The following is a 25,116-nucleotide window of genomic DNA, read 5'->3' as shown; positions in this document are numbered from 1 at the left end:
TGCTGTCCCCAGTGGCCGAGGTCCTGTCCGAGTGCCGCCTGCTGGCCTACATATCCCAGGTGCCCACGCAGATGTCCTTCCTCTTCCGCCTCATCAACATCATCCACGTGCAGACACTGACCCAGGTGAGATGGCCTGCGGACCCGCGCTACGGAAGGGAGCTGGGGGATGGGAACCGGCTTCCGTCATCCTGGAGCCCGATGGTTGATCTGTCCCACCTTCCCCTGGAAGTGTATCTTGATCCATCTGTTGGTTCCTAGGCAACGCTGTCGGCTATTCTGAGGACTTTTTCCAGTGAGGGATCAGTGCCCCATTTTACAGACGGGGCCTGAGGGCTAGCAAGCCTCCGAGGTCACGGATGGGTTGGGATTGGCACTGAGCTCTTGACTCCCGGTCCAGTGCTCTTGGCGCCCCTCCCGCTGTGCAGGCTTTGGGCTTGGACTTGATGTTGCCTCCCACCCCCTCCCTAACTACCTGCGTCTGTCCCTTCCCTGTCCTTCCCTTTCTAGGAGGGGGGGTGATGCTGTACCCCTCAGAGGTGGTTCTCTGTTCCTTCAGCTAACACACGCTTACCGAGCGAGGCAGGGCACTGGGCTGGGGCTGCACAGTGAACCAAACAGGCCGGGACCGGACCGTTCCTCTCGTGCGGGCCCAGCCTAGTGCCGAGTGGGAGGTAGAAAGTGAGGCAGCCGCACCTAATGCAGGCAGCCCCCCTACCCAGGGATCGAAGCTCCGGGAACCAGAGCTCCCCGGAAGAAGCGATGCCCGAGCTGGCCCTGGAGGAGGAGCGGATTCTGACTGGACCAGCTGGGGTCCCACCAGGGTGGGGATGGGTGGTGGGTGGAGGAGGGACAGGAAGGTGCTCAGCGCGGTCCGCTGGCGGCTCTGGCGGCCTTCCTTCCCCGGCCCTCTCAGGTCCGTGCAGAGGCCGCTGGGTGCGTGGCCCGGGGGCCCCGCAGGGTCTGGGCGTGGGACACCCTCCTCCCTGCCCCGTGGCAGCCCCTAGGGCTCCCTGCCCGCCCCTGACCTGCGTGGCCTGGCGCCCCGCAGGAGAACGTCAGCTGCCTCAACACCAGCCTAGTGATCCTGATGCTGGCCCGGCGGAAAGAGCGGCTGCCGCTGTACCTGCGGCTGCTGCAGCGGATGGAGCACAGCAAGAAGTACCCCGGCTTCCTGCTCAACAACTTCCACAACCTGCTGCGCTTCTGGCAGCAGCATTACCTGCACAAGGACAAGGACAGCACCTGCCTGGAGAACGTGAGCGCCCCCCCAGCCCCGGTGGGTGGGCCGTGCGGCGGGCAGCTCTTTGTCCCCTTACCAAGGCCCTCCCCACGGGGTGCCGGGTTCGACTGGGGTCCTCCAGGCGCCCCCCCAGCCCCTCTCTCTTTGCCCAGAGTTCCTGCATCAGCTTCTCATACTGGAAGGAGACCGTGTCCATCCTGTTGAACCCAGACCGCCAGTCGCCCTCTGCCCTTGTCAGCTACATTGAGGAGCCCTACATGGACATAGACAGGGACTTCACCGAGGAGTGACCTTGGGCCAGGCCTCGGGAGGCTGCTGGGCCAGGGCCAGTGTGGGTGAGCGTGGGTACGTGTGCCACACGCCGTGCCCTGTCCGCGGCCCCCCTCCCCGCCTCCTGCCTCCCCACTACTCTGCCTGCCCCAGGTCTTCAGGTACAGGCTTGGTGGGAGGGAGCATCTAGAAGCCCTTGGCCCTTGGGTCTGAGGGCCCCAGGTCATTGGGGGAACCTCGGGTCCCTCAAGATCCCCATGATAAGGACAGGGACACTATGCCCACCCTTCAGAACCCTGGGGCCCTGGCCCACCCAGAGGTAAAGGAACTTTTAAAAATAGCTCTCTGTGAGCTCTTGAGCCGTCTCTTGGCTGTAAGTCCTGGGGTGGGGAGGGAGGTACGGGCACCCTCCAATCTGTGAGCCAAGCTTGCTCCGGCCTTTGGACCCAGGCAAAGGCTTCTGAGCCCCCCCGGGCAGGGGTGGGAGCTACCAGAGGACGCTGCCTTCCCTCCACACCTGCCCATCTGTCCCTCCCTCCCGTTTCCCTTTAGCTCCTCTGGTTCTGTTTGCTCACTGGCCGCTGTGTTCATCCCAGGGGGTTCCCCTAGAAGTGGGGGCCTTTTTCTTCCATCCCTTGGGGCACAGGGTGGCTGTGCCCTGCCCCGGGGCAGTGTCTCCTGCCTGAGCCCACACGCACGGGAGCCTGGCTAGGAGCACACCCTCGGCCCCTCCTTGTGTTGCCAATTTATTAACAACAAATAAACCGATTAAATGGAGACTATTAAAGAACTTTATTTTAAATGACTGATGTGGACCTGACTTTTGTCGAGGGACCATGTGTTCCTTTCTTCTGAACCTCAAAGAAGGAGGAGGCAGCCAGCTAGAGCTGCAGATGCGACATTTACTCAGGGTCCAGCAGGGCTTGGGGTGGACTGGGATGAAGAGGCGGCAGGAGAGGGCACAAGGCAGGCAGCGTCTTCAGAGCCCAGGAACTCCGGCGTCACTCCTTGTGCTACGGGGACAGGAGTGGCTGAGTGAGCGCCACCACACCCCCCTCCCCCGGGGCAGAGGGCAAGGGGGTGCCCTGTGCAGCCCCTCACCTTGGGCCCTAGGGCATCCCGGCTCCGTGCCCGCAGCTTGTTAGCCTGGGTTTCTGCCATGTCTGCCCGCTCCTCTGCATCATCCAGCTCGTGCTGGGCCTTGCGGTACTTGGCCAGGTTAGTACTGGCCTGCTGTTCCTGGGGGTGCAGGCAGGCCTGGTCACCCTTTGGTAGCTGAGAGAGGGGGTCAGTCTGGTCCCACCCCATCCCCAGAGGGGACCGGCTTCTCCTGGCCCTCAGCTGCTCCCCCCACCCACCACTCGCTACTCCCCTCCTCCTGCATCGCCAGTACCCGCGGCAGGAAGGGGTGCGCGGGGAGCACTCCTTCCAGAGGTAAGCAGAAGGGGAAAGCACGTGGGGTCCCCTCGGAGACCGAGCCAGGTCTCTAAGCTGAGCAGGGACAGTGGGGTCACTGCAGGCACACACAGCCAACAACACTGGGGAGCCCACGGCCGAGGGAGGAGTGAGGCCGGCCGCTGCTGGCCCCTGGCCGGGGAGCACTGCAACCAGCCCTGATGCGGTTACCAGCTTCCAGGCCCGGCTGCCCAGACTCCGTGCGCTCACCGCCTCCTCAAACTGGCGTTTGTAGCTCTTGACCTTGCTCTGCAGCTTTTCCACCAGGTCCTGCATGCGAGCCAGGTTCTTCCTGTCCTCCTCGGCCTGGGCAGGCAAAAGCGACTCAGGTCTTGCCCAGACCGGGCCAGCTCCAAGGTCACCCCTAGAGGCGGGACCTGGTTACCCACCTGGTACGCGAGCTCCTTGACCCGGCGCTCGTGTTTCCGCACCCCTTTGAGGGCCTCGGCATGCTTCTTCTGCTCTGCATCCAGCTCGGCCTCCAGCTCCCGCACCTGCGAGCAGCCAGGGATGGGCCTGCTGCCCGGAGCCCGCCCTCGGGCTGGCCCACCCTGCCAGGGAAAGGACTGGAAGGGCCACACGCACCTTGGCCTCCAGCTTCTGCACCTGCTTCTTCCCGCCACGGAGGGCAGCTTGTTCGGCCTCCTCAAGCCGGGCCTGGAGCTCCCGCACCGTCTGCTCCAGCGTCTTCTTCATCCTTTCCAGGTGTGCGCTCGTGTCCTGCTCCTTTTTCAGCTCCTCGGCCATCATGGCCGCCTGTTGGTGGAGTGGGGCGGGCATGGTCAGGAGGTGAAAGTCCCTTGGAACTCAGCTCTGGGCCCCCCCGCACGGCCGAGGCCCAGCCTCACGTCGGTGATGGCCTTTTTGGCCTTCTCCTCAGCTTCCCGCCTCTCCTGGGCAGCCTCCTCCACCTCCCCGCTCAGCTGGGTCAGATCCACCTCTAGCTTCTTTTTCTGGTTCAGGAGGCCTGTGTTCTGGAGGGGGGGGTGGACGGGAAGGGGGAGCAGAGCCTCAGAGTGGGGGCCTGCTGGCCAGCGCCCTGAACCTCCCCGGGCCCCTCCTGCCCCCACCTGCGAGTGCAGGAGGTTAAGGCGCTCGGTGGCCTCCAGCAGCTCCTGCTCCGCCAGCCGCCGGCTGCGCTCGCCCTGCTCCAGCGCGGCCCGCAGCTCCTCCAGCTCCGCCGCCAGCAGCGCGGCCCGCCGCTCCAGGGCCTGCGCCTGCTCTCGGAGCTCGGTCGCCAGCCGCCGCTCCTCGTCCCGCCCCGCCTGCTCCTCCTTGAGCTGGGCCTGCAGCAGCCGCGTGGCTGCCTGGGCCTCCACGGCCTGGCGGGCGGCGTGGCCCAGCTGCAGCTCCAGGTCGTTGAGGTCGCCCTCCATCTTCTTCTTGAGCCGCAGTGCCTCGTTGCGGGCCCGGGTCTCTGCGTCCAGGGAGGCCTGCAGGGACTCCACGGCCCGCTGGTGGTTGCGCCTGCAGGAAGCCGGGAGGAGAGGAGGGGTCGCGGCCTCGGAGAAGGCCCCCCCAGGATGGCCACAGACGTGAACCCTTGGTGCGAATAAATGAGTCGTCCCCCACGCTGGTTTCAAGCCCCCTGTGATTGCCTGTTGCCTCTCAGAGCGTGTTCACGGACAAAAGTGAGGCTCCAGACAGATGGGGGCTGAACCCCGGCTCTGCCTGCGCTGTGTAGCCCTGAGCAAGTCCTTTAGCCCCCGAAGTTCGCCTCTAGACCGGGGAACAACGGCCTGACCCCGACAGGGTTCTTCTAGGGGAGGCCAAACCAAGCGTGTGCACAGAGGGGCCCGGCGCATGGGAGGGGTGTCAGCCTCCGGCGGAAGAGTGGATCTGGGGCACGCTGGGCGGGGAGGACTCTAGCCGCCCTCCCCACCCCCAGCCCCACCCCACCCCCCGCCGTACCTCAGGTTAGTGCACTCCTCATCTTTCTCGGCCAGTTTCCGGTCCACCTCAGCCTTGACCTGGGACAGCTCCAGCTGGATCCTCAGACTCTTGGTCTCCTCCAGCTCCAGGGCTCCCTGGAGCGCAGAGCAGGCAGCATGGGCACAGGGGCCGCGAGCGTGCAATACATGAGCGCAAGAGGCCAGGGGAGCAGGGCGGTGCCCACCCTGGCCCCGCGGCCAGCCCCTGACCTCGGCCTCCTCCAGCGCAGCCTGGAGCTCGCTCTTCTCCCCTTCCAGAGCCTTTTTGGCTTTCTCCAGTTCCTGGATGCTCTTCCCGCTGAGGCTGACCTGGTCTGTGAGGTCACTGATCTCCTCTGCAGAGGCAACAGGGCACTGAGGGGCCACCCCCATGCCTTCTGCTCCAACGCGAGTCATTTCGTTCACTCCTAATTCCAGGGGGACCCCACCAGGGCACCGTCCGTGACTCCCAAGGGGCTCCCGACAATCCCAGCGCAGTTCTCTGACCCTGCAGGTTCTTGTTCTCCCGCTTGAGCGTCTCCAGGGCCTCGAGCGCCTCCTCGTGGCTGTGCCGCAGCCGGAAAAGCTCAGTGCCCAGGCTGCGGGCCTCCCTCTGGGCGGCCTCCAGCTCCCGCTGTGTCTCCTCCTCCTGCCGCCGCCGCTCCTCCAGCGCCCGCTCCAAGTGCCGCTGCTTCTTGTCCAGCGCGGCAGCCGCAGAGGTGGCCCGTTCCAGCTCTAGGGTCACGTCCTCTGACTCCGTCTGCAGTCGCAGCTTGGCCTTCTCCAGTGAGGAGCACTTGGCGTGGGCAGCCTCTACTCCCTCCTCTGCTTCCTGCAGCCGCAGGGCCAGCTTCTTTCTAGGCCACGGGAGCAGAGGGAGGGAGGCTGGCACAACAGTCCCCCGTCCCCCCTCGCCCCGAGGGCTCAGAGGCTCGGCCACCACCCCTACACGGTGACGGCCCTGGCGCCTAAAGCACTCACTTGGCCTCCTCCAGCTCCTCGGTCCTCTGGATGGCATCCGCCTCGTACTTGCTCCTCCACTGCGCGACCTCGGCATTGGCCTTGGACAGCAGCCGCTGCAGCTCCGCCTGGGCCTCCGCCTCTTCCTCGTGCTGCTCCCGCAAGAGGTCACAGTCGTGCCGCAAAGCCTGTATGGCATGGGCCAGCGCACTCTTGGCCTGCAGGGACCTCAGTGACCTCAGCATGGGGCCGGGCTGGCGGCCCCAGTGCCCACCCTGCCCGCTCTGGGGCGGCCGGAGGCCAGCCCACCTTGCTCTCCTCTTCCAGCTGCCTCCGCAGTTCCTCCAGGCTCTGGGTGGCCAAGGCCTTGCCCCGGCTCAGCTGGCTAATCAGAGACTCCTTCTCCTCGAGCAGGCGGCTCAGCTCCCCTGCAGGCCAAGGGGTGAGCCAGCAGGTCAGGCGGGCCCTCGAGCGGCGGCACCAAGGCCCCCACAGGTGGCCCACCCGGGCCCCTGGCCTCACCACTCTCGGTTTGCAGCCGTCCACGCTGAGTGCTCGCATCCGCGAGCTGCCGCTGCAGCTCTTCCACCTTGATCTTGGCCTCGCTCAGCTGATCCTCATAGGTCCGGCACAGCTTCTCTGCACTGGCCTGGGATCCAGGGTCAGGAGTCAGAACAAGTTTGTCAATCACAGGGCAGTGTCTGGGGCTGCCGACCAGAGGCTAGGACCCCGGGGTTGGGAACTAGAAGGCTAGACGTGGGCTCAGGAAGCAAAGGGAAAGCAGAGCCCCAAGTTCAGGGTCAGAGATTCTACTGCAGACCATGGTCTTAAAAGATGGGAGTCAGAAGTGAGAGGGCCGGGTGAGGTTAGGGTACTAGAGTGTGAAGTCCGCTCTCAGGACTGGTGGTACAAAGGTCAAGGGTCAAGGTTGGGTGCTGGGGCTGGGGACAGGAACAGTCAGGACAGAGGTCAAGGACTGAGATGTTAAAATTAGATGCTGGGTCAGAAATGACCTGGAGTCAGGGCACAGAGTTTAGTAGGAGTCAAGGTTTGAGGTCAGGACTGGTGTGGGGTTGGGGCTGGATGACAGGTGGACAGGTACAGGGTCAGGCCTGGTGCGGGGGTGGTCAGGGGTCGGCGGGTGGGGTCAGCGCTGGACTCAGGATCAGTTCAGACTCGAGATGGTTATGGGACCCGAGCTCAGTCAGGAGGGGTCAGGAAGGGGGCAGACACCTTGCCGCGGGCCAGGGTCTCCACATTGGCGCCCAGATCATCCACCTCCATGCGCAGCTCGCTCTTCTCCTTCTCCAACTTCTGCCGCACCCGCTGCAGACTGTCCACCTGCTCGCCCAGCTCGGCCGCGCTCTCGGCCTGCTTGCGGCGCAGGGCGGCCACGGTGGCCTCGTGCCGCAGCGCCGCCTCCTCCAGCTCCCGCCGCAGCCGGCCCAGCTCGGCCTCGCGCTTGCGGCACCCCTCGCGCTGCCCCGCCGACGCCCCGCCGGCCTCCTCCAGCCGCTCGCTCAGCTCCTCCAGCTCCCGGGCCGCCTCCGCCCGCTGCTTCTCCACGCGGGCCCGGGCCGCCCGCTCCGCCTCCAGCTCCTCCTCCAGCTCCTCGGCCCGAGCCTGGGGACAGGCAGCCGACGGCGGTCACCTCCGTGCACCGCTGGCCCTGGCCCTTCCCACCAACCCCCCACCCCGGTGCCCCACACACCTGCAATTCCTTGATCTTCTTCTGTAGCTGTGCCCCGAGGAGCTGCTCGTCCTCCACCCGCAGGTTCAGGTGACTCAACTCCGAGTCTTTCCTGCAGGTCGTGAGGGGCATGAGCCAGGGCAGGGCCGGACTGCCATCAACCAGACTGGAGTCCTCCCCGCCCTCCGGTCTCCCTGCTCCCCCCGCCTGAGGCACCCAGCCCTAAGGGACCTGCCCCACCCCCATGGTCCCTCCCAATCCCCCAGCCCCGAGCCTGGCAGGACACTATGCCTGCACCCTAGCGACCCCCGTCTCCATCCTCCACGTTCAACTTCTGCAGGGATGCAGAACTGATCCCAGAGTCCAGAGGGAGAAATGGGGTGCAGGCTCAGGAGGCCACCTGCTGGCCAGGGGCGCAGGTCGGCTGCCCACCCCATGCCTACTTCTTGAGCTTCTCCTCCAGCTGCTGCTTGTCCTGGGCAGCGTCTGTCACCGACTCCTGCGTCAGCTTGAGGTCACCCTCGAGCTTGCGCTTCGCCCGCTCCGTGTCCATGCGCAGCTTCTTCTCTTGCTCCAGGGAGCACTCCAGCTGTGGAGCAGGAGGGGTGGCCAGGCCCAGCGCCAGGCCCGGCAGGCCGCCGTCCCAGCCCCAGCCCCCCACCCCCCACCCCCCAGGCCTCCGCTGGGGCCAGGACTCACGTCTTCCACTTGCTGCTCCAGCCGGAGCTTGGCCTTGGCCAGAGCGCTCACACGGTCCTCCTCGGCCTGCAGGTCACCCAGGGCCTGCTGGTGGGCCTCCTGCAACGCCTTCTTCTCCTTGGTCAGTCGGGCCACCGACTCGTCCAGGGCTGCCATCTCCTCGGTCAGGTTCTTCACCTGTGCCGGTGCCCGGGTCACCACGAGGACGCCCCTCCCACACTCTGGTCCGAGAAGCCACCCACCAGGTCACAGCCACCACCCCTTCCAACTAGGGGGCCTCGGGCAAGTCCCTTCACTCTGAGCCTCAATTATCAGTAGATGCTAGTTTCCTTCGCTGTAACAGGGGTTCCAGACAGTCCTGGCTCCCCCGGTGAGCACCTGAGCAGGCAGCTGACCCCCGGACCCCCACCCCCAGTATAACACCGTCCGGCATCCGTGCTCCCGCTCCCATGAACCGCATGGGGCCATGGCAGGGGCCCGATGGCAGAAGGCATGCCGAGGCACTGGGGGACGCAGAGCTGGGAAATGGGCTTCCTGCCCTCAGGAGGCCTCTGGTCCAGGACGGATGACAGATGGCAGCATTTCTGAGCACCACCGTGTGCTGGGCCCCGTGCTGAGTGCTGGCGGAAGCTACTCACACCCCGAATCCTCAAGCACCGAATGAGGTAAGTGCTGCTATTAACCCCATTTGACAGATGAGCAAACTGAAGCCCACAGAGAGGAAGTGGCCCACCCGTGGCCACCCAGTAGGGGTGTCCTAGAGCCTGGAGGGATAGCAGCGGCTGCCTGACCCCACAGCCGGCCCGGCCCACACCTTGTTCTCTGTGGCTTGCTTCTCCTTCTCGGCCTTGGCCAGTGTCAGCTCCAGGTCGTCAATGTCCTTCTTGAGCTCTGTGCACTCATCCTCCAGCTTGCGCCGGCGGGCGGCCAGGTCAGCGTTCACCTCCTCCTCGTCCTCCAGCCGCTCGCTCAGCTCCTTCACCTTCGCCTCGAGCTGCACCTTGGACTTGATCAGCAAGTGGCAGCGCTCCTCGGCATCCGCCAAGTTTTCTTGCTCCTGGAGAGGGACGTGGGGAATGGGGCAGAGCTAGGGCTAGCTGAGCCAGCCAAGGGACACCAGGCCAGGCCCTGGGGAAGAAAGTTCACGTGTCCATGCAAAGTTCCGACATCCATGCTCAGCTGGGCTCTGGGGACCGGGAATGCTTATGACCTACTGCTCTGGACCCTGAAGGGGCTCAGGTGTGATAGAATGAGGGCTCAGGGAGAGGGAGGGGCAGGGGCTGAAGCAGAAACATCCAGAGGGGAACATCAGAGAGGCTGGGGGCAACCCAGAGTGAGACCCGAACACGGACTCGAGGAAGAAGTTCCAGGCTGAGGCCTTCTGGGGGGATGGGCAGCAGTGCCCCGGATCGGCTTGGGGACTCTCTCCCACCTCACTGTTTCCTCACCACCTGGCTGCCTAACGGTCTCCTGCGCTAGCAGGTGAGTTTGGTGACACCCTGTCTTCCCACCAACGTGTCTCCAGAGTTACAGCAGGGCCTGGTGCACAGGTGATACTCAGTGTTTGGGAAGGAAGGAATGGCTCTGTGGACTTGGGGAGATTCCAGACCTTTGATCCCTGCCCTCTGGCTATTACTGTTACTTGCCCCCTGGGTCCCCAGGGGAAGGGAGCATGGGTCTGTCTCAGGGAGGCCAAGGGAGGGAGGGCTGGAGAGATGGTGCTCCACTGCAGCTTTAGCAGGAAGCCAAGCTAGCAGGAGGTGGGAGCATCAGGACACGTGGACAGATGGGCTCTGAGGGTGCGGAGGCCAAGTGTGGACCTGAGCCCACAGCCCTTCTCTCATGGCACGTCTGGGACTGGGAAGAAAGTTCCAGATCCTGAGCACGCAGAGCACACCAGGTCCACCCTGGCCTGGTGGGGGCGGGGGGGGGGTTCTGGGGTGCCAGGGGGCACGGGTCACCAAGGGAAGCCCCTCCCTTCCCCTCCCCCACTCACCGCCTGCAGTTGCAGGGCCAGGTCGTTCTTCTCCTGGGTGACACTGACGTGCGTCTCCTCCAGCTCCTGGCGCTTGGCCTCGGCAGCAGCCAGCGCCCCACGCAGCCCCCGCAGCTCGGCCCGCAGGGCCGCCAGTTCCTCCTCCGCCTGCGCCGAGCGCAGCAGCGGCTTCATCTTGAAGAAGAGCTTCATCCAGGACCAGTTCTTGACAGCATTGAAGGCACGGATATTCCACTGGATGGTGAACAGGGCGTCCCTGGGGAGGGGGGGCCACAGGGGGCCGGGAGGCTCGGTGCAGCCCCTCATCATGACGGCCCCGACGCTCCCGGGGCCCCTGCTCCGCACCGCACGCTCTCAGCGTGACCTCTCCATCTCCCCCGCGGCCCTGTCGGGTGGGTCCAACGCCTCTGCTTTATAGGCCAGGTGGGGCGAGAGGGGCCCACGGTCCAACGGGTCTGCCTCCCTCATGTCCTGGTGGCCCTTGCAAGTGTCCCAAAGATACCAGGAATGGATCCTGCTACGCTCTGGGCTCTGGGGTCAGACCGCGCGGGCTTCCCCCCCCACCCCCCCAGGTGGGACTGGGTCTCTGACTCACACGGCCCTTCGGCTGCTGGAGGTAATCACAGGGCCCACCTCGGGGGACTGTCGTGCCGTTAACCAAGATAAAGCAAATAAAGCCTCTAGCCTGGGGCCTGGCACTTCAAGAGTCTTGGAAAACACCGGTTGTCTGTCGTTATTACCGGTCTGGGCCACACCCTGGGTGGCCTGCAGTGGAGGGAAAGGTGCTCTTACCCCAATTTTTGAGGTGAGTGAATGGAAACTGGCCGTTGAGGGGCACGAAACAGAACCCTGCCCCTTCAGAGCCACCGGCCAGCCGCAGGGGATAAGCTGACCCACGGGGTAGCTACCGTGACGCACTGCGGCGAGCCTGGGGGTCCCGCCAGCCCCGGCCCGGCTCCCAGTGCCCACACACCTGCTGCCCAGCAGGCGCTGGTACTCCAGGCGCATGAGGCGGCCCCGGCTCCGTGCCTGCAGCAGCGTCAGAACCTTGGCCAGACGCTGGTCACGAAGCTCCTCCAGGATGCCTAGAAGCCCAGCCTTGAAGAACACCTGGGGGGGGTGGGGGAGATACCAGGTGGAACCCCCAAGTGCCTGCGTGTCGTCTGTCCAGTGTGACCACCCTCCATCCCGTGTGCCCCGACCTTGGTGTGGCCGAACTGGTACTGGGAGTGCTCAATGTCCAGTGAGCCCAGAAGCTTCTCTGTGGCCTTCCTGCTGTCCATGAAGGTATCGTCTGGGATGGCACTGGGGTTCAGGATGCGGAACCTGGGGAGCAGGGAAGGGCTGGTGAGGAGGAGGCCGGACAGGAGAGCAAGGGACGATTATTCCCAGGCCTCACAGAGGTTAGCACAGAGGCTCCAGAACCAGCCGAACCAGCATGGCGGCACGGTGGGGGTGAGAACGTTCTGCTTAAAAAGCTTGGGCTGCATTTAGATGCAGTTTTTCATTACATTCGTTAAGAAATTGTATTTACAACAGGCTTGCAGCACTTTCATAATTTTTTAACTTGTAATTTTTTAAGAGAGAGAATTCTAAACAAGAGCAAGGGTTCCCAGCACGTCCACTGCTGTGGGTCCGGGTGGCTGTGGCCACAGTGTGAAGGCCAGAGAAATACGAAAGCTCCCTCCCGAGGGGACTGAGGAACACAGCACAGCTCACTAGACTATGCGATATTTTACAGCCGTAACAAAATGAGTGATGCTAGATGTCATTATACACCTGTCCAAACCCACACGATGTCCATGGCCACGAGCAAACCCTGGGCGATTATGGTGTGTCATCAGCTGTAACAGACGTCCCACTCTGGTGGGGGATGTTGCTCGTGGGGGAGGCTGTGCTTCGGGGGGGCACAGGTATATGGGAAATCTCAGTACCTTCCCCTCCATTTTGCTGTGAACCTAGAACTGCTCTAAAAAAAAAGTCTTAAAGAAAAAAACGGTGATGGTGCAGACTTATGTCTGTCGACAAGGAGCAATCTCCTTCTCTTACATGAAAAAACAAACTCACAAAACAAGGGTGGAGGGGTGGGGGGAGAGAGGTTGAGAGAGTGCGCGCACGAGAGAGCATGTGTGTGAGCATGCCCACAGTCTCCATGTCAACACGCGTGGGTACGTCAGGGTGGGTGACCACGGGGACTTCAGGACGGGGAGGGAACTATGGACCCCTGGAGCCTGACAAAATCAAACTTACAAAGGCAGAGAGAGCTAATAGCACTGACAAGCATTACATATAGTCTAGTCTACGGGGACCCTCACTCAACTCCCAAGTCCACATCCAGCTCCGCCTGCCCCCCTTCGAGCCTCTTCTTGGACGTCTGCTGAAGACATTTCAAACTTGACTTGTTTAAAGTGGAACTCAATCCAGTATCCCTCCACCCCCCAAATTATCAAAAAACCCTGTCTTGGTATCTCAGTAAACCTACCACCTACCCCAGTGGCTCAAGCCCCAAACCTGGGATCATCCTTGTCTTGTTCTTATTCCCTATCCGATCCACCAACTCGGCCTATTGGCTGCACCTCAAGTACTTGCAGCAAGCCTGCTGGCTACTCCCCCAGCCTGCTCCACCCCTGCTGAGATGCCTGCCCAGTCCCCTCCCCAGGCCCAGTGTTCCCCTTGGTGACTGGAATCTCAGTCCTCGGATCCTTGATCCCTTTGGCTCTAAGTGTGTGCCCCTCCCGTTCCCTAGGCTGCTGCCTCTACCTGGGGGAGGGGGGGCCATGTAGGAGCAGGGTGGGGGTGGGCAGGGGAACCAGGGCCGGGCAGGGAGACACCCACCGCTGCCGGAAGTCAGCATAGAGCAGCCTGTTGGGGAACCCTTGGCGACAGATCCGGATCCCCTCCAGAACTCCATTGCAGCGCAGCTGGTGTAACACCAAAAAGGCATCCATGACCCCTGGACATGGTGGGGGTTCAAGGGAAAGGTTGACTTCGAAGTCAATGGACACACCTTCATGCCCCAGAGAAAGACCACCAGCCCACAGAGGGGCTTTCTTCGAGACTGTGTGGGCCCCGAGGAAAAGGAAGACCCAGCTTCTCAGTCTGCCCTGTCCCCTCCCTCCAATGGCCCCACGCCACCAACCCAGTCCTGGGGTGACTACCTGGGGTCTTGTTCTCATTGGGGACAATGCAACGGACGAAGTGGGGCTGTGTGGCCCGCAGGTTGGTCATCAGCTTGTTGAGGTTCTCCTGGGGATGGGAGAGGGGAGAAGGCACAAGAGGGGCAAGAAGCAGAATTGGAAACCATAGTGGATCAGCCCGCTAAGGACTGGTGAGCCGAGCCGGGCATCTAAGCATGCTTCTGCACATCGGTCCTTTCACTCTGGTCCTTGGGACCCTCCTCCCTCTTCTGCTTGACTGGGTCCCTGTCACTCTCACCGAAGCCTTCACCCCCCGCCCCATCCCCTTCCCTCCCACAGGCCCCACAGCTCCCTGCCCAGGCAGCGTGGGGACGGGAAGCAGCACAGACTTGCTGTGATGTTCACGTGGAGAGGAGTTAAACATCACTGCAAGTCTTAACGGCCGCCCGCCCAGGGTGCAGGGGACAGAGCAGGGACCAGGGACGGGGGTGGAGGCTGGCAGGGGAGGGCCTACACGGGGTCCAGCCTGGGCCTCACCTTGTGCAGCTGGGACACCGTCTGGAAAGATGCTGCCTTCTTTCGCTTTTCCTTCACCCCAGACTTGGGGGGCTCGGCTAGGAGAGACAGGGGACCCGTCACTCTAGGGGACACCACTCTGTGAGTACCCTACAGGATGGCGATCTTGTCCCTCTGCACTCACTGGAGCAGGGGCCTGCGTAGTTCTCATAGAGGGCAGCCAAGAGCTTGTTCTGCGACTTTTGGAAGATAGGGACCACCGTCTCATTCAGTGGATCCTTGTTTTTCTCCAGCCAGCCCACGATGCTGTAAGGCACCTGGCAGAGACCGAAGGGGTGCTGAGCAAGGGCGGGGTGTGAGGCAGGGGGGACCGAGAGCCGAGAGAAGGAAGGAGGATGGTTAAGGGTTGGAATTCCAACAGGCACCTACCACGCCTGCATAGTGGACCACTTCAAAGTGGGCCTGGTATTTGCGCTTCTTGTCAGGCCGTGGCTGCTGGAAATTGGGTGACTTCCCCGCATGATTGTCATAGAGCTTGGCCCGGAAGCTGGCATCTGAGGCCTTGGGGAACATGCACTCCTCCTCCAGGATGGACAGGATGCCCAGTGGCTGGGGACAGAGAACAAGCTTGAAGGGCTGCCATCAGGCCAGCCCATCCTGGCTGGGCCAGATCCCCATATCCTAGAGCCCTTCCTTCTGGAAGCCTTCCCAGACACCCCAACCACCTGCTGGGAGGGCCAGAAACCAGACAGGAGCCCAGGAGTCCTGTCTTCTAAAAGAGATGCTTGCCGCGTGGCTGCCAGGCCCCTCTGCACAATTCACAGCTCTAGGCTGTCCTCTTGGCTCACAGCTGCACAAACTCAAACTGTCCCACTCACCTCCTGACGTCTGTGGTCTCTCTCTCTCTCTCTCTCTCTCTCACACACACACACACACACACACAGTACAATTAAAAAAAAAAAGGCAGTTCAAGTTTTGGCTTCCTCACTTACTAGCAGGGGGGCCCTTGGGCCTCAATTTCCTAACCTGAAAAGTGGGGAATGAATACTTCCAGTGCTGATCTCACAGCAAAAAACTACTGACTCCCCGGAATGTGCCAAGGCAGGAGATCACAGAAATGCATACAAATCACCTGCTGCATGAACTCTTGTGGCTTCTTCAACAACATTCAATGTTCAAAATACATTTTCAGAGAAAAAGTAAGATAAGAAATGAGTGCATGTCTATGAAAGAAAACGCACGCCCAGCATAAAGGGTTTGGGGGAGACTTACCCAAGTGCCCAGATACAGGCTGTACAAGGTATAGAATTAGGGAGAAACGTTTTTTTCCCCCTTTACTTCTGATTTTTCAAATTTTCTTTGATTTTTCTTTCTTCCTCTTGGTACAGTGGGGAAATAGGCGTAACCAGTCAAATAAAGCAGCAGACGGACCCTACCCTGCAGCAGGGCCTCAGGACCCGCAGAGCCGTGCACGCACACGGGGCTGTGGTCAACAGGGCTGGCGGCACGCTCACACGTACTCCCCAACACACATCCACACCACCTCCAGCAAACCTACTCACAGCCACGCACGCTACCCTTCACCCCCACACACACGGAGACCCAGTCACAGCCCCGTTCACACACACAAGCTCAAACCAACGCACAAGCGCAAAGGTGCACACGCGGATGCTTACACACGCTCGCTCACCAGCCAGGGCACATTCGTTCCTGCTCACTCACCACACCCACACCCCCCTCTCCTTGCAGTGACCTTGGCCCGGGCCCCACCTTCTCGATGAGGTCAATGCAAGGCTGCAGGTCCAGGCCAAAGTCGATGAAGACCCAGTCGATGCCCTCCCGTTTGTACTCCTCCTGTTCCAGCACGAACATGTGCTGGTTGAAGAACTGCTGTAGCTTCTCATTGGTGAAGTTGATGCACAGCTGCTCAAAGCTGTTAAACTGCAGAGGGAGGCGCCGGGCTCAGCGGAGGGGGACAGGGAGACCCGCAGAGAACTGGGATGCGTGTGACTTCACCCCCACCCACCCGTGGTCCCCCATCCTGTGGAGAATGGAGCCCAGGGGCATGGGCCTACTCTCACCTCAAAGATCTCAAACCCCGCGATGTCCAGGACCCCGATGAAGAACTGCCGGGGCAGCTTAGTGTCCAGGGTCTGGTTGATCCGCGAGACCAGCCACCGGAACAACCGGTCATAGGTGGCCTTAGCCAGAGCCCCCACGGCAAACACCACCTGGACGTGTGGAGAGGCTGGGCTGGGACCCAACAGGGAGGGGGCCCTGCCCCAGTTGTCCCCAGTGGGCCCGGCCTGTGAGTCACTCACCTGCTCCACACTCTGGCCCTTGGTCACATACTCATTGCCCACACGCACTCGGGGGTGCAGAAGGCCTTTGAGGAGGTCCCCACTGCTGACCCCCATCAGGTAGGCAGCCTTGTCAGCACCTGGCAGGGCACACAGGTGGGTTAAGGAGGAGGCCAAGAATATGGACACTTGGGGACTCTACTGGCCTCTGCCTCAGGTTAGCAGAGGGAGGCTGGGAGAGGTGGAGTTCAGGGCAGGGAGGGTGAGGGTCTGGAGTTGAGAAGTCAGGGGTTACAATCTGGGAAAACTGAGGCCAAAGGCTGTGGACAAGGTTAGGGTTAATAGTCATGGGACAAGACACTGGGATCAGGGTCAAGGTTGATGACCAGGTCAGGCCAGAGTCAGGACCCCTCACTCTCAGTGCCGTCGGCTTCAGCCTGCTCCTCCCGCTGTTTCTGCTTGAACTTCATGTTGCCAAAGTGCAGGAGGGCCCCCACGATCTTATAGCAGGAACACTTCTCATCCACGCTGAAGCCCAGGATATCCATGGCATGCTGTGGCAGGGGACAGAAGGATCGGAGAAGGCCAGGGGCCAGCTGAGCGAAGGGCCCTGGGACTGCTCCCTGATCTCCACCCAGCCTCACGTAGCCCCACACCATCGGCTCCCCGCTCCACCCCTCTCCCACCACAGACGTACATCAGTGGCCATCAGCTCTTCCCCATCATCCATGTTGTCCACAGTGATGACCCCCTGGCTGCAGAAGTGGTAGTCGTAGGGGTTCATAGACAGAAGCAGCATATCTGGGGGGCCCGGGGAGGAGTAGGGGGGGTTGGTTGTGTTCACTCAGCTATTCTCCTCCCCCGTCCCATCCCAGCATGGGAGGCCCTGGGGGCCACCCTGGCCGGACACCCTAGGGCCCTCCCAGGACTTCTCTGTGGCTGAGTTTCTCACTCCCTCCTCCATGCCCGTGACTTTGCTTGCTTTATGGTTCTCGGAGGAATGAGCCCAGGCCCCATGCGGGGTGCTAGGACACGGGAAGCACCACACTCTGCCCTCTTGGGGTTTGCAAGAGAGGGGAGCTGGGTGGAAACAGAACCACTGCTTCCCCCTGGCGCTGCACAAGGCCCCTCCAGTCCCAGGACAGCAGAAGGGACAACCTGGCCAGGGCGATGACACCCAGGGGCCCGTTCTCCAGCATGAGAAGGAGAGGGCTCAACAATAACCAGAGGTCCCAGCCAAGGAGTGGGAGGATGGTCCCACCTAGCCCAGTGGGCTGTGACTCCCGCTCTATCCGCCCGACCCTCACCCTGTAGCTCTGGCTTCTTCCCGGAGAGGATCTGGTAGTAGACGTGGTAGCCACGCTCACCGGGCAGCTGGAAGATCACTCGCGACTTCTCCAGGAGATCTGGGAGAAGGAGGGGCCCTGGCCTACCAACCCGTTTCCCCCAGACTGGGTCGCCCCAACAGGGCTGAGGGGGGAGCAGGGAGGAGGTGCCAGTGAGGGTCAAGGGTGAGTAGAGAGGCGCTGCGTCCACACACGCGCCAGCATGTACGGAATGGTGTTAGCATGGGAATGTGCGTCTGTAGGACTGTGTGTCTGTGTGTCTGGCGGGGGTGGGGGGGCGGGGTGTCTACGTTTGTCTTCTTCCATCCGTGCTTTCAGTCCTTCATCCACAGACCATGCTCCTTCCCTCCAGAGCAGAGCTGGCGTGTCAGTGCGTGTGGGAGCTGAGCTTCCACATGCGTGCAAAGGGGTCAGTCAGGGAGTGAATGACGACGCTCCCTGGTCATCACATGCCTGTGCTCATCCATCGGGGTCTGGCCATGCACCCCAAGGTGGGGAATGGTCAGTGCGGGGCCTCGCAGGCACGGCCTGGGACCTGGTGTCCAAGCAGTGGGGCCGGGTCAGGTGGGAGGGGCAACGACGCCCAAGAGGCGGGAGGGCAGGCTTCCAGGAAGGACAGGGACTCTGTGTGTACGTGAGGCTAGGGCAGGGGGGCCAGAGGCCTGCCCTACTGGAGGCCAGAGAAAGCACTGAGGTGGGGTAAGAACCCAGTAACAAAGGAGCTCGACTGGCCCAATAAAGATCTGGGTCTCCATCTTAAGGCAATGAAATCCAGAGAAGGTTTTTAAGCAGAAACATGATGTGGTCAGACTAGTATCTCTGGCTGAAAACCAAGCAGAGGAATGGAGGCTGGGAGACCATGTGGAGGCTGGTGGAATGTTCCAGGGGAGAGTGAGGTGACAGGGGCTGGGCAGTGGCCAGAAGATGGAGAGAAGTGCCTGGAACAGGTGGGAGCCCCAAGGACTCGAGGATGGCTGCTCAGTCTGAGCAGAAAGACCCAGGCCTCGGCCCCCCATCCCCACCCTTTCCCAGCGGGTGAGTCCCCTAGACTCACAGCTGTCAATATCTGCGGATGCGAGCTTCCCGGAGGGGCCGAAATGAATGCGGATGAACTTGCCCTGTGGGCAGAGGAGCAGGCTCAGCAGGGGCCCAGCCATCTGCTGGCTCGGCTGCTGAAAGCCCCCACCACCTCCATCCCCCACCCCCTCGCCCACTGTGGCCACTCACAAAGCGGGAGGAGTTGTCATTCCGCAGAGTCTTGGCATTGCCAAAAGCCTCCATTGCAGGGTTAGCCTCGATGATTTGATCCTCGAGGGTGCCCTGGTGACAGGAGGGTGAGGGGTCTGTCAGCCCTGGTGCCTCTGACCGGGAGACCAAGGGGCCCAATGGTCCTGGGTATCAGCCCATCCTGGACAACTCTGGGCAGGGGAAAGGCAAGGGGACTCCCCGGAGCCTCATTATCATTGCCTGCCCCACTCACACTGGCCCCATACTTACCCCAGTCTTCATGGCCAGAAATTGCTGGGAAGAGAAGGAAGACAACATTAGAAAGTATGGGGTCTCACCGGGCTGGTGGACGGGGGTGGCAGTGGTTAGCAGGACAGTGACCGTTAGTCACCCAAATGTGTAGCCCCCACACCCCCTCCCCAACCCTGTCAGCACTGTTAGAAGGAGAAATGCTAGAAAGTGGGAATGAGCTTGGCTCTAGTCAGGTGCCTGAGGCATGGGGCTGTCTCAGGGTCCCCTACTTGCGCCCTTCCCCTCCCCCAGCTCTGTCCCTGGCCTCTTCCATAGCCCTTAATTTTCTATACTCCAAGAAGTGACCCCTGCCCAGAAATCCTAGGACTTCCTGACTAAAATCTACTTCCCTTCAGAGCCCAGCTTAAATGCTTCTTCTCAGGAAGGCTTCCCTGTGCTCTGAGGCTAGAAGAGCCCTTTTCCTGCTCGAACCTTCTCACCTGTCACCTCCCTCTGTAAGAGCCCTTCTTCACACTTCTCCTTTGTACTGTGATGAGCTGCACCCTCACCGTACAACTGTCAGTGGACTATTGTACAGATAGCCCTGCCAAGTGCATGTTATTAGCCCTAATTTGCAAATGAGGAAACTAAGACGTAGAGCAGGGAAGCGACCTCCAGGCCACACGGTAAGTGAGGGGCAGGGCAGGACCTGAGCCCGGGCGTCCCGCTCCCATGACACCACAGCCACCGCATGTCTCATCTAGAGGGACTTGAATTGAAGGGATCTCCCTCCCTTCCTCTCCTAGCCTCATCCTTGTCTTCTGTCCATGTCCCTTTCCTTCCCTTCCCCACCCTGGTTCCCTGCAGCCTGGGAAGAAAGGGAGAGAAAGGAAGGAATGGATTCTGGAAGGCCAGGTGCCAGGCCACCAGGGGACTTTGGTTATTCATTCACCTCCAGGGAGCCCAAGACTTAAAGATCCCCCCAGAGACACTGCTGGGGGGACGGAGGCTGGAGGGAAATGGCAAGAGCCCCTCCTTCTGAGCTCCACCCCCCACACTCATATCCGGGGGCCTTTTGAACAGGGCTCTCTACGACAGATGTAGTCAAATTTGGGGCCAAGGGGAGGGGACTCATAAGGCTTTTAAGTTCCAGCATGCATGGACCCTGTGAGCCAGCCTTTCTTCCCACCTCCCTTGCCTGACACCCCCACATACACCCCACTGTGCAGAGCTTTCTGCCCTGCCTTTCCCAGCTGCACCCCTGCCAGCCCTGGCCTCTCCCTGGCCTCTCCCTGGCCTCTATTCCCGTTACTGGACCAAGCCCCAACTTTCTGCAGCATCCTTAGAGACACTGTGGGGGGTTCAAAAATGGGGTGGGAAAAGGAGGGAGCAAAGAGCACCAAAAAGTCAACAGCAAAAACAAAACAACAAAAACAACCACCACCATAACAAAAAAAAACAAAAACAAAACTGAAAGGAAAAACAAAAGCAAGAAAATCAAATGGGGGAAAAAGGAAAAGGCAAAAAGAAAATAACTTTAAATGGAAAAAAAAGAAAAGAAAAAGAAGAAAGAAAAATGCCCCAGAATAAAGCAAGGCTTAACAGGACCAGGAGTGGGAGGTGGCCTTGGGCTTCTGGAAAAGAAAAGGCAGCCCATTTTGGGGGTGGAGGAACACACACAGAGCTCTGAACAGCTGGCCTTGGGGGCTAAGAATGAATGTTATACCCAGAAAACAAAAATAAAACATTGGTCCCCCATTATTTCAGAAATTTCAAAAATCTATACAGAAACCACTTGGTGAGAAACTGCACCCTGACCCTGGCTGTTGGGAATGCCCTTGGCTCTGGTTAGACTCCACATAAGCCTGCTTTTTGATTGACAGCAGGTAACTGTCTTTGGTGCATGAAAACGAAGAAAACAATCCCTTCGTAGTTAAAAGCCGCCGATTTGGTAAACTTTCAAAATAGGAAAATTACATAAAAAGTTTAGGAACAGCTGCGGTCCTGCCCCTGTGTGTTACAGATGGGGCCACTGAGGCAGGCCCAGAATTGGGTCCCACGGTATGGAAGAGGCAGTCACAGCCTCTCTCTTGGTCAAGCCTTGCTCAAGCCAGAGTCTGCCACCAGGGTGGGAGGCTCAGGCAGGGCTAGAGGCTCTGGGGAATCAACTTTTTAAAAAGGAATAAAAAAAAAAGAAAGAAAGAAAAAGAAAAGAGAAACAGTGAGAAGCAGTGGGGGGAGTGGGGAGCGGCGCCCGTGCGGGCGAGTCTTACGGCCTTCTTGCCCGGCCAGTCTCCTAGGGCAGCCACGGTGGCAAAGTACTGAATGACCCGCTTGGTGTTAACCGTCTTACCGGCCCCCGACTCTCCGCTTAGACGACACAAACACGAGTCACCAAAGCCCATCTGGCCACTCTAATTCCCTCTACCCCCAACCCAACCCTCAACTCAAGCAGGGCCACTCTCTCCTTCCCCCCAACCCAGCTCCCAACTCAGGACCCCCAACTCAAAGCCCTCCAGAGATAGATCAACCCTCAGAGGTGCTGAGTTGTGTACAAAGCAAGCCAGGGCAGAGCATCCGGGTGAGATGAGAACACACACGATGATGCCACTGTCTACTGAGCTGGGCCAGGTGCTTTATCTGCCCTGGCTCGTTGAAGCCTTAGAAACCCTGTGAAGCAGGCACCATTATCACGCCTATTTTATGGGTAAGGAAATGGGACTCAGGGAAATGACGTAAATGTCCCTGCTGTGTGCCAGGCCCATACATTAACTGGCCGACTCCTTATAGCTCTGCATGGTAGGTAGGTAGGATTGTTCTGCTTTTACTGATGAGGCTCAGGGGCCCAAGGGTACCAGCAGGAAGTGGATGTGTGAGAACTTGAACCCAGGTCCTTCTGGTTTTAAAGGCCTTGCTTTTAACCACCAGGCTGCATGCACACACACACTCAGACACAATGTCCATATTGGCTTGGCTGGACATGAACTTGGCATGTAAGAATCCTACCACTTTCTCATGGGGGCAAATGAAAAATCAAAATCAGATTCAGGGGTAAGGAGATTGTAAGGAGGAAAGGGAAAGTCATCTCCCATAATTCTCGAAAGATCCAGGTGGGAAGGGGAGATTCCAGGCCCTGGGGGGAGGGAGTATCAGGGCTGGTGATCACTCTGGTGCTTGGGTATCCCTTCCCTGTCCACCAACCCATAATGCATCTGCCCAGAATGGGGACAGAGAAAATGCTCTAATTTAGCTTTAATAGGACACCAGCTCCAGGTGGTAGAGGCCCTGCCCTAAGCGCTTTGGAATCAACCCTGGGAAATGATTTTACTTCCACTCCCCTCCTACCAGGTGGCCAGCACTTCCCACCACACCCCCAGAGCCCCACACTCACGTGATCAGCATGGACTGGTTTTCTCGGTCTGGAGGAAAGGGGAGGAGATAGAGAAGTTAACCAAGGTGGGTAACCAGTCACAGGTGGAATACTCTGGATATCCACGGCACTGGGGCAGCCCCTCCTCCACCCAGAGCCAGAAACGGGAAGGACCAAGCGGGATCACCCGGACTGTGGCCAGCTCCCACCTGAAAGAACGCTATGCTAGAGTGTCCAGCAGCATCAAAAGGGAAGCAGGACAAGTGGAGGGAAAGGGGTCCTTTACAGGGGCCTCCCTGGAGCAGGGGTAGAGGTCGTGGGTGGAGGGAGAGGAGTCTAGACGGCTCTTACTGCGCAGCATGTCATTGTAGGCGTTATCCGCCACTGCATATATGTGGGGTGGGGCCTCCGAGCGGCGCTTCCCCTTGTAAGCAGCCACCACGGAGGCCGTGTACACCGGGAGCCATTTGTACGGGTTGATGGTGACACAGAAGAGGCCCGAGTACGTCTGAGGAGAGAATATAAGGTGGGTTACTGATGGCCAAGTTCCCATCCTCTGGCCCCAGCCCTCACGAAACCGTCCGTGACCCTTGCAATACGCCCCAAGGAATCACTTAAAGTGCCCCGCCACACCCTCTGTGGCTGTCCCTGCCCGCCCGGGCAGTACGCCCGCCCCGCAGCCTGTGGCCCCACCTCCACATGGCCCCCCAAGCCTCTAGCCGCTGCTCCGCCCGGCACTCCAGGAGCCGAACCTCCCCTCGCCCCGCCCAGCCCAGGGCCCCGCCTTCCCAGGGCCATGACATCACCCAGCCCCACCCCTAACCCCGCCCCCCGCGGCCCAGTCCCCACAGCGCAGAGGCTCTTCCCCTAGCCCCGCCCCTACCCCTATGGCCCCACCCCCACCGCACGCCGCCGGGGCCCATGGCTCACGTAGATCATCCAGCGAGCGTAACGCTGGCGCAGGTTGTGCAGCACTGCTGCTTCGCTGAGGTGCGTCATCATGGCCATGTCCTCCAGCAAGTCGAAGCGGGGCGGGTTCATGGGCTGCAGCTCTGCTTCGCGCACCATCAGCATCTGTCCGGGAGACCATATCGTGGGAGGCCTTAACATGGGGTGGGGTGGCAGGGGGGCAGGAACCGACTGACCTCAGCCTCTTACCCAGTGCCCCCCCCCAGACCCCCTTTCATTCACTGTGCTAGTGCTAGCTAGCAAGGAGCTGCACCCCAGGGGACAGAGAAGCTAATCCCAAAAGAGGGGAGCCAAACCTTCTGGTCTTTGGTCTCCACGTTGACTCTGCCCCCAGTGGCCTCCGACTTGATCTCGGCCTCCACATAGGCATCCTGTTCATCAGGTACCCAGACCCTCTTCCTCCCTGGTTGGGGGAGAACATTGGGGCTTTGAGAAGGGCTGAGGCAGATCCAGGGGTTGGGAGCCCAGCTGGGGTTCCCAAGCCATGCCCGTAGAGCTATGCCCCCACCATGAGCCCCTTGGTCAGGATGCAAGGAATACACAGAGAGGATCCTTCCAGACCCAGGATCCTGGGAGGGCAGAGCTGGTAGAGTCCGTAGGGATCTCTTCAGAGGGATTCCCTGACTGAGGTAACAGTCCCTCACCACCCTGGATTGCATACTTGGCTTCAGATTCCTGCTTTTGCCATATCTACCCTGCGACCTTGGGAAAATCCCTCATTCTCTCTGGGTCTGTTCCCTCAAAGGCAAAATGTTATGGGCATCTCCTGAGGTTCCATGTGGAGCAGCCCTCAACATCAGGAACATAATTCTCAGGGGGGTTCTGCCTCCCCCCCCCCCCATTTTGCTGAAGACTCAAACCCACTTCTCCTAATTCTGTGTCTTGTGTTCCTTCCTGCCTGGCCAGCTGGCCCCAAAGCTTCAGGGAGCCCATGTTTCATGGAGGTTAAAGGTACAGACTCAGACTGCAGACCACCTGTCCTGCTACTACTAGCCGAGTGCCTTGGTCTGGACCAGCTACAAAGCTTGCAGGCCCCGGTGTTAAAATGCAGGCCCCTTGCTAAAAAAAAATCATTACGAATTTCAAGAGGGTGATTCCAGAGTGTTAAATCAAGCACGAGGCCCTTCTGAGGATGATGCCCTATGCAGCGACCGAGGTTGCAGGCCCATGAAGCTGGCTTTGGCCCTGGTCCCCACCCTCCCCAGGTTGTTGAGATGATGCATGGAAAGTCATCCACTCTGGGCCTGGCACAAAATAAGCACTTGATACACACTGCCTATTGTTATTATTGTCCTATGAGCAAACCAAGTCATAAATAGTAGTCTTTATTCCTGTCTTTGGCTTTGGCTCTATGGAAAGCACTAAAAATAACTACAGCACAGGTTTTATGGACACCAGCTTACATACATACCAATCACTCTCATCTCAGAGGCCTCAGGCTCCAGCCACAGACTGCTGCTCTGGGAGACAGGGAATACTGTCCATTTTACAGAGAAGCAAACCGAGGCTTGCTCACAAACATGCAGTGATGTACACAGGGTCTCTGAGAATGTAGCCTTAGGAACCCAGACTCTGAGGGAAAGGGCCAGGGCTAAAGCTGCCAGCCCTGAGCTCAGCACCACCACCCCTCCCCACTCCTGGTCTGAGTCCGTAAGGGCTACACTGTGGCTGTGCCCTCCTGCCTTCACTTACCATCCCACGGGACAGTGTGCACCTTCATCAGGTCCTGGTAGCCCTGGCGAAGGTAGCGGGCAGACTCCCCAAGTTCACTCACATCCATCATGGCAGTGGCACCGAG

General features: G+C 60.3%; 2 protein-coding genes across 5 annotated transcripts in view; one reads left to right on the top strand and one right to left on the bottom strand.

Annotated features, from left to right (window-relative positions):
• The window catches only part of TRPC4AP (transient receptor potential cation channel subfamily C member 4 associated protein), a 65,773-nt gene extending 63,459 nt beyond the window's left edge, over nucleotides 1-2,314 (top strand). For both annotated transcript variants that reach the window (XM_045885655.3, XM_045885654.3), the window contains exons 17-19: nucleotides 13-125; nucleotides 1,051-1,257; nucleotides 1,395-2,314. In XM_045885655.3, coding sequence (XP_045741611.1) covers nucleotides 13-125; nucleotides 1,051-1,257; nucleotides 1,395-1,532 — 458 coding nt within the window. In that variant the 3' untranslated portion in view covers nucleotides 1,533-2,314. The remainder of the gene's footprint in view (nucleotides 1-12; nucleotides 126-1,050; nucleotides 1,258-1,394) is intronic.
• MYH7B (myosin heavy chain 7B) lies at nucleotides 2,286-25,116 on the bottom strand. Of its 3 annotated transcripts, XM_045885653.2 has the most exons (41): nucleotides 25,011-25,116; nucleotides 23,615-23,721; nucleotides 23,280-23,423; nucleotides 22,701-22,857; nucleotides 22,371-22,398; nucleotides 21,253-21,349; nucleotides 19,019-19,042; nucleotides 18,749-18,841; nucleotides 18,576-18,639; nucleotides 17,483-17,581; nucleotides 16,873-16,976; nucleotides 16,591-16,729; nucleotides 16,197-16,315; nucleotides 15,957-16,106; nucleotides 15,646-15,816; nucleotides 14,305-14,484; nucleotides 14,060-14,192; nucleotides 13,897-13,973; nucleotides 13,381-13,468; nucleotides 13,058-13,175; nucleotides 11,425-11,548; nucleotides 11,196-11,332; nucleotides 10,223-10,478; nucleotides 9,041-9,283; nucleotides 8,227-8,403; nucleotides 7,971-8,116; nucleotides 7,549-7,639; nucleotides 7,071-7,460; nucleotides 6,360-6,486; nucleotides 6,147-6,265; nucleotides 5,859-6,055; nucleotides 5,385-5,734; nucleotides 5,109-5,233; nucleotides 4,879-4,994; nucleotides 4,038-4,434; nucleotides 3,816-3,941; nucleotides 3,553-3,723; nucleotides 3,357-3,461; nucleotides 3,178-3,273; nucleotides 2,614-2,751; nucleotides 2,286-2,525 (listed from the first exon to the last, which is right to left on the bottom strand). In XM_045885653.2, the coding sequence occupies exons 1-41, from the start codon at nucleotides 25,099-25,101 to the stop codon at nucleotides 2,514-2,516; spliced, it is 5,826 nt and encodes a 1,941-aa protein (XP_045741609.1). In that variant the 5' UTR covers nucleotides 25,102-25,116; the 3' UTR covers nucleotides 2,286-2,513. The 3 variants fall into 3 exon arrangements, with proteins under 3 accessions (XP_045741609.1, XP_045741608.1, XP_064429133.1); XM_045885652.3 differs by lacking the exons at nucleotides 21,253-21,349; nucleotides 23,280-23,423; nucleotides 23,615-23,721; nucleotides 25,011-25,116 and having other exon boundaries at nucleotides 22,701-22,812; XM_064573063.1 differs by lacking the exons at nucleotides 21,253-21,349; nucleotides 22,701-22,857; nucleotides 23,280-23,423; nucleotides 23,615-23,721; nucleotides 25,011-25,116 and adding an exon at nucleotides 22,559-22,573.

The sequence above is a fragment of the Mirounga angustirostris genome, unplaced genomic scaffold (assembly GCF_029215605.1).
Source record: "Mirounga angustirostris isolate CCGP_5_RB_7025 unplaced genomic scaffold, mMirAng1.0.hap1 SCAF_10, whole genome shotgun sequence".
In the NCBI taxonomy this organism is placed as follows: Eukaryota; Metazoa; Chordata; class Mammalia; order Carnivora; family Phocidae; genus Mirounga; species Mirounga angustirostris.
The sequence above is the reverse complement of the archived record's forward strand: the minus strand, read 5'-3'. Positions and strand labels throughout refer to the sequence as shown.

What these genes read in the sequence shown, in the direction of transcription:
- MYH7B (XM_045885653.2), bottom strand. Translation starts at nt 25,101, where the DNA reads ATGATGGATGTGAGTGAACTTGGGGAGTCTGCCCGCTACCTTCGCCAG. An exon ending in ACGGCTGCAAACCGAGAGTG is followed by an intron (nt 6,266 to 6,359) that starts GTGAGGCCAGGG and finishes CTTGGCCTGCAG; the next exon opens with GGGAGCTGAGCCGCCTGCTC. An exon ending in GGAGAACAAGAACCTGCAGG is followed by an intron (nt 5,234 to 5,384) that starts GTCAGAGAACTG and finishes TTGCCTCTGCAG; the next exon opens with AGGAGATCAGTGACCTCACA.